General features: G+C 31.1%; 1 protein-coding gene across 3 annotated transcripts in view; it reads left to right on the top strand.

Moving 5' to 3' along the window:
• The first annotated feature begins 117 nt into the window (after positions 1-117).
• Glys (glycogen [starch] synthase) overlaps positions 118-7,434 on the top strand; it is a 33,446-nt gene continuing 26,129 nt past the window's right edge. The window contains exons 1-2 of one of the 3 annotated variants that reach the window (XM_072525731.1): positions 118-355; positions 781-924. In XM_072525731.1, the coding sequence (XP_072381832.1) occupies positions 786-924 (139 nt within the window). In that variant the 5' untranslated portion in view covers positions 118-355; positions 781-785. Of the gene's footprint in view, positions 356-534; positions 552-655; positions 925-7,434 lie in introns of those variants that run through there. The other 2 variants (XM_072525733.1, XM_072525732.1) reach the window with 2 other exon arrangements.

Raw genomic sequence — 7,434 nt, 5'->3', positions numbered from 1 at the left:
TGTTTGAAATATGTTCCAAATTGACCTTGTTTAAAATGCTTTAAGTAAATAAATATAAAGAATAAGACAAATAAATTTAAAACAAATTGGTGTAAAATAATATTAAAAGCATATTCACATTTTTCTGAATGAAAATCATGCGTAAATATACATTATGTCATGAGCGCGCTGAGGTGACCTTCACATGAAGCCGTGTATTTATATCCACTAGTGCGATTGTTTATCTCAGTTCTGAATTTAAATAGTACCTTTTTGCATCCTTCTTCAAAACGTGTTAGATTTTTACGTTCAAGGCTCTTAGTTTAAATATTTCTTGTTTTATTTTCGAAAAAAAAAAGTTGAGTGTAAACGTCAGGTAAGGGTCAATGTAACCTTTTTCTTGAAGATTTTGTTTTAGTATTCTGTTAATAAACAAAATAGTACTCTTCATTCTGTTACAACCACTTTTTATAGTTATGATTTATGAAAGTTAAATATTCATATAATCAATGATATTTAAATCATTCTATAAATATCTTTTTTGGTTAAACCATTGCCGAATTAATACCTTGGTAGTTATCAAATGTTTTACATATTACGTAAATAATCGTTAAATAATCAGTTCTTTATCGTCTTACTGTTTTTTGTTTTCATAAATCTCCCCCCTTATCACAATATAGCCATGACTTTTCTATCGCACATTAGAATTATGTACCTAAAACGAAAATAAAATATATTAACAACATTTTAATTCATCCAGACGATATCGAAGTTTTAACATAGTTTTCCTTGTATTTATAGTGACAATGTCAAGGGAAAGGGCAAACAGAAGATTCTACAGGGTAGAATCAACCACAAATTTATTATCATGCTTGGACCGAGGTTTGGTTGCTGAACAGGAAAACCGTTGGACCTTTGAAATAGCATGGGAAGCAGCCAACAAAGGTGGGTATTTTTATTTACTGTATTTATTTACATTCTTGTACTTAGACTTGTACCATCTGAACAGGGAGCATTTGCCTTCGTGTAGCATATAATTTAATTTATAATGATTTTTTTTACTTTAATCAATTAATTTTTTGTTCTTACCACATTGTATTGGACAAATTATGACACTAACAAATTATTTTGATTGTTATTATTTTGTTTTTAATATTACCTTTACTTGTGCCATTATTTTTTGTTGCTCATATTTATAATTTTTTTAGTTCTTTGCAATTCAGTTAACTTACCTTGTGTTTACCAAAAATGCTCATATTGCAGATATATATCCTACTTTCTAAGGTTATTGAGAGAGTTATTTGCATTGCAATTTCAGATATTGATTTTTGTTTAATATTGAATTCAATTTGCTGTGGAAATATATGTAATTAGTATTTGAGAAGAAATGTGATTTTACAATAGCCAATTCATCATTGAAGTCTTTTGCCCATTTTGAATGTAACAACTCCAAATCTTTGAATTTGTTAACAGTTGACTTCAATTTTTCTTGTTCTCTTTGGTATGTTTTCCCAAAATCAACTTGATGGCCATGAAAAATTTGAAAGAAATTTTTTAGATGAGATTAAATCTAAATGAATTGCAGTGGCGTAACAAACTCTGTCAGGACCCCCCCCCGCAAAATTATAAATGGGGCCCTCTTTAAAAAGTTACTAAATGTGACTTGTGTAACAAAAACTTATAATTATGTGTTAGTGTATTGATGCACTGTTTGTAACAACTAGCAATTTTTATCTTTATTGGTATAGAATAAAATAGAACAAACATTAATAAATGATTACATTATTACATAATATTATTCTATGAGATGAACAACTTTCTCGTGCACTACTATCAGCGAATATATCTACAATTTTATTAATATCTATCTGATGGGCAACCTTACTTTCGATACTTATAAGCGCTAGAGAAGATAACTGTGCTTTTGACATTGTACTACGAAGATATGATTTTATTAATTTAAGTTTAGAAAAAGATCTCTCTAAACTAGCGGTTGTGACAGGTAAAGTTAAAAATAAGATGTACGCATGACACACTTCTGGTATGCAAGCACTAGTGCAATGAAAATTTATGAGAATAATTTTGGCTGCATCATAAATAGAGTTTGCTGATTTCAACTGTGTCCTTATTGATTTTCTAACAAATTGCAGTTGCTCCAAAATCTCATTACCTAAATCTGACGGGTATGCAGCAACTAATTTACTGGCTTCTGCAAAAAATTCTGGATCTGATTGGAAAAGATATCCACTTCTAGGATCTAAGACTTTAAAATCGTCATTTACTTTGTACATACTTAAAAACCTAGCTTGAATTTATTGAATGACTACATCCAGATTTCCGAAAAACGTGCCTATTCTATATCTTTCTTCAGGGTTTGAGATGCATTGATCTTGTAATAATTCATCAAAATGCTTCTTAACTCTACCAAACCTTTTGATTTTAAAAGTACATGGCAAGCCACAATTAGTAGCAAAATCTTTGGATTCTTGTAAAAATGACGTATAGTTTTGCCTAAGATTTGATAAAAACTCTTTACAGTTATGTAAAAGTACTGTTGCGCGTGAGAGATCCATATTTTTGGACTGCAAAAGAGTGATAGCTAAATTTATAGATTTCAAAGCTTTATTTTGTAAAATAGTTAGAAAGACAAACTCAAACTGTTCCATTTTACTTTTTAAATTATTAGCTGTCATTCTCTCCTCACGATCTGTGGTAGTTAATATTATTTTAGACAGTGTTTTTAAAATTGTTATGTAGTTCTGCATTATACCAAGCACAGTTTGAAATCTGGATGACCACCTAGTCACCGATAACATTTTTAGAGTAAGCGATTTTGGTTGGAAATTTTTCTGCATTGTTAGCAAATGATCCCATCTTTTAATACTTTTGCCAAAAAAATTATAAATACATTGTATGGTATCGTAATAATCGCGGACTTTTAATATATTATTGCTTGCATCCTGCAACATCAAATTTAAATTATGAGATGCACAATGGATGTATACAGCTTGGGGTTGGACAGCTTTAATTTTCTTTTGCACTCCGGAGTAATGGACACTCATATTTGCTGGACCGTCATAACTCTGTCCGCGATACTTTGCAACTGATATACTATGTTCTTTTAAGAAAGATAAAATTAAATTTGAAATATCTTCTCCAGTTTGGCTATTTATATCACAAACGTAAGAATGATTCATTAATTTTTATATTACTATACAGTGTTCCACATTAAGAAAATAACATTAGGCTTATGGAGATCAGTGTTGCCAAAACTCTCAGGCATGCGGTTTACTAGATTGTCGATATATTTTTCGAATTTCCATTTTCAATTAACATTTAACTGTAAAGTCAGAATAACAACTGAAGAACCACAAAGCCTTATTATCATTATGTAGTCTCAGAGAACGACATAAAATCGCTGACATACGTATATACATATACACCATATTATTTTAAGTTGCAATTAGTAATTAGATATATGCATTCCAAGCGGTCTGTTTATTTGCTTTTAAACCTTTAATAGCCGGCAAAGAGGATGATTTAACTAAGCAATATTTTCTACTGATTTCTATGATTCATGGTATATGATATTCTTACCGAAAAACAAATAAACTGTCGTTACTATAATTAAAATAAGATAAAATAAAATTATCTTTTGTAAATACTATTTATTTAATTAAAATCATTTTCCCTACTTTTCATCTCTTGTTTCGAATGACATTTTTGGTCAATTACGTTAAAAAACATTAATTTAATAATTCATGTCTGTGAAAACGAAAATACAAATTATATACAGCCTTGAATCGTGCTTGTGTTCGTTCATCGTGGCATCGCTGCGCTTCTATCGTCCATAAGAAATACATGGCCCTATCTCCGCAATGTTATTTTCTTAACGTGAAACGCTCTATAGGAACATCAGTAATTGGATCTCTTTCAATAGAAACATACCTAATTATGACTGATAATTGGTCTGTTTTAGAAATGTCCTGTGTTGTATCTAATAATATAGAAAAAAATAAGCTTTTTTGAATATTGTACATCATTAAGTAAGAGCAAACACATCACAAGAATGTTGTACATTACACTATACCTACTGTAATCAGCTCCCTATCAACAAGTGGATTTAGCAGCTAGTGTGCCATGCATCCAAAACAAATGTTTTTAACAAACATTACTGAAAGAAATCACATTATTGGGAAAATTTAGGCATGAAAAGCGATACAAAATATAGCAAAATAGACAAGATCTTATAACTACAGCAGTGTAAAATATCTGTTTTCTTTTTTTATGAAAATGAAGATGATAGTAGTTTATATTTAGTGCTAAAAGTACATCTCAAGAAGACTGAAATATACTATGACCGACTAGAGATATAAAGTAACGTTACAAACGCCTTATTTTGCAATTACATAATGTTTTCTCTATTTCTAACTTTTTAGTTTATATTATTTAAGACATATTATAATCTTTATGGTCAATGGTTATCTCTTTACTGATATTAGTTATCTTGAAAATGTATTAGGAAGAGAATTACTTCAATTTTATTGATTTAATAATTTTTTTTGTATAAATTTCATATACAAGGTGTCCCATTAAGAATGAGATAGAATAACTAAATATTATCTGGTTCAAAATTAGACAGTTTAAAATATTCTTTGGTAATAATTTCAAATGATATAAAATCATACTGGAATCACATGGCGGAGATGAAAATTAATAATGCTCCATCGACGGAACCAGTTGATGTCTTAAAAGCAACTCAACAGGGTTGTATACTTTCGCTGGTACTATTCAACATATAAAATCATTGAAAAGTGTTTAAGTCAAGAGTAAACCTATTAATTAATAACATTTATTATACCAACAATACAATCATTATTACGATTCTTTAACTGTTATGTCTATATCCAAGTATAAAAAAATATACCTGATACGGTAGTCTACCCGTGCTACCGAGGTACCCGGCCTTATTTCTATACAGTTCGCTTGTAGGTTCCGAAAATAACAGACGCTTGGCATTTGTTTGTTTGCTTTCAGTGTTCATTTAACTGTGCTTATAAGTTGTTAATATTTTTGTGACTATAAGCGTGTTTTATGTTGCAAAAATGGTAAGAAGAGGAAGGAATGCTACCAAATTTAGGAGGAAAGTTATTACGGGTTATTTTTACGATGTTTTATACCTGCATTATTCATTTTTTAAAATGACGTATGAAGAGCAACAGAAGTACTTGGAGGAAGTAGACAAAAATGTCAAAAACCAGGAATCAGATGAAGTCTATGTTTTCATAGAGGACGTTTTTACTGACATCAATAATAAGATTTAAATCTATACCGAGGACAATGCTAATGGCGATGAAGATTTTGAAAATTTTTAAGGAAGTTCTTTCCAAAGTAGTGTTCTGGTTACAAAAGATAAAACTATTTGAACACGAAAACCTTTTACTGCAAGTCGAAACCTTTTATTGCAAATGTGTTTTCAGTGATGTAATGTGAGACATAATTATACGCGAAACCAATCAAAAAGCCAATGACGTTTCTGAAAAGTATAATGCTGAAAACCCAGACAAACCTCGAAAAGTTTGGAAGTCACTCACAATAGAGGAATTTGACCTACTTGGGTATTCTTATTACAGCAGGAGTATGGCATTCGAATTCAGCGCACTCGAAAGATTTATGGAAAACAGACTCTCGTCCTTTGTACCGAACAAGTATGGGAATACATCGCTTTTGGAGCATCAGCAGATTCCTACGGTTTGACAATGATAAAACACATGCAGAACGTTTGCAAAATGATAAAGCTGCAGCTATTCAGGTATATTCAGGATATACAGGTATATTCCATCCTTTCAATGATAATTTACATCGTTACTACGTACCATCAGATTGTCTTACTGTGGTTTGTTGTATTTTAATGATTTCTCTTGCACTTGCCTCATTATAAATATAGCGTCGGTGCATGATCTTCTCTACCTAAAACCTTGTTGTTCTTTTGCTAATGTTATAATTTCATTCAGTATATTTGTTATCACTTTGATTTTAATAGTTGTTTGGTCATATCTGGTGCTCCGTACTTTAGCAGTTCATTCGGTATTCTGGCCTCTCCTGGTGATTTTCTGTTTATTAATTTCTTTAATGCTTCCTTTACCTATTCCTTCCCAATATTTATTTCTTTGTTTGTCGTCACTTCTGGTGTTGGTGGTTCATTATCGTCACCTTTAGCAAAAGTAGTCTGCCCATGTTTCCGTCTGAATAAGTTTTGTTTTAATTACTTCGTTCATCTCTTTTCTGTGGGAAGACCCAGAACAAGATTCCTAGATAACATCGATGAAGACATGAAAAATATGGAAATACGTGCTTGGCGGAGGAAGGCGATGGATAGGGACGACTGGAGAAAAATTCTTTGGCTAGGACCCACACAGGGTTGTAAAGCCAAAATGATGATGATCTCTTTTCTGTGTCCTCTGATCATTCTCCATATTTATTTTGTGTTCCGTAGAAGTAGAACTCGTGTTCCATCTGTTTTGAGAAGCTCTTTGCAAGTGTTCCCTTTTTATTTGTCTCACTAAAGTATTCGTTTCATTTCTGATTCGTTGCTAGTGGTTGTATGCTTATTGTTTTGTTGTATTCTGTATTGGAAAAAGGGTTTCTTATTTTCTTCACATTTTGTCGTCACTTCCTCTCTAAAAAATCTGGGTTTTTTTGGTATGTTAGGGTTCGCTACTTTCCTCTCTCGAAATGATTCTGTTGTTGCGTTAATTATGTTATTTCTGAGTTTTTCCCAGATTGTTATCGATTTCTAATATTTCATTCCTAGCGATCTTGTCTGATATTCTTTTTCTGTACAAGTATTCCGTGGATTCCACATTTAGTCCTTTGACTGTAATTTTTGTGTGTAACTCCGCTCTCTTTGGTGTGAAGTATTTCATGACGACCAATGACCAATATTTGTTGAATAAGATAAATAAATGTCATTGGATTACTGGTCTCCCAATGTAGCTCTTGTAATCGTATGGGGACTGGGCAGGACGAAATTCTTACAATTATTATTGAAAGCTCGTTAAAGAAGTAAGCGTTAGAATTTGAATAAAGTATATTAATTGTATGTAATTGTGTAATTGTTGATTAATGTTGTTTAACAAAATTAGTCTTTGATTTCATTTGTTTTAAACGTTCAAAATAACTCTTTCCTTGATAAATTCCTAGAATTTCCAAAAACCCTCCGTTGTTTGTTTTCTAAGTAACAGATTATTATCTTTTTAAATACAATAAATTGCACTTATTTGGATAGTTATCTGTAAATTTAAACGAGATGTTTATTTAATTTAAACAAATTGCTATGGCTCTCGGAAGCAGATAAATACTTTCATTGTTAATGATATATTGAAGTACACTCAAATTTTCTTCAATAAACACACGCACAGTAGTATAACCCCACCTCGAGAAGCGTATATGTCC

Source organism: Diabrotica undecimpunctata, chromosome 3, assembly GCF_040954645.1.
Source record: "Diabrotica undecimpunctata isolate CICGRU chromosome 3, icDiaUnde3, whole genome shotgun sequence".
NCBI lineage: Eukaryota > Metazoa > Arthropoda > Insecta > Coleoptera > Chrysomelidae > Diabrotica > Diabrotica undecimpunctata.
The sequence above is the reverse complement of the archived record's forward strand: the minus strand, read 5'-3'. Positions and strand labels throughout refer to the sequence as shown.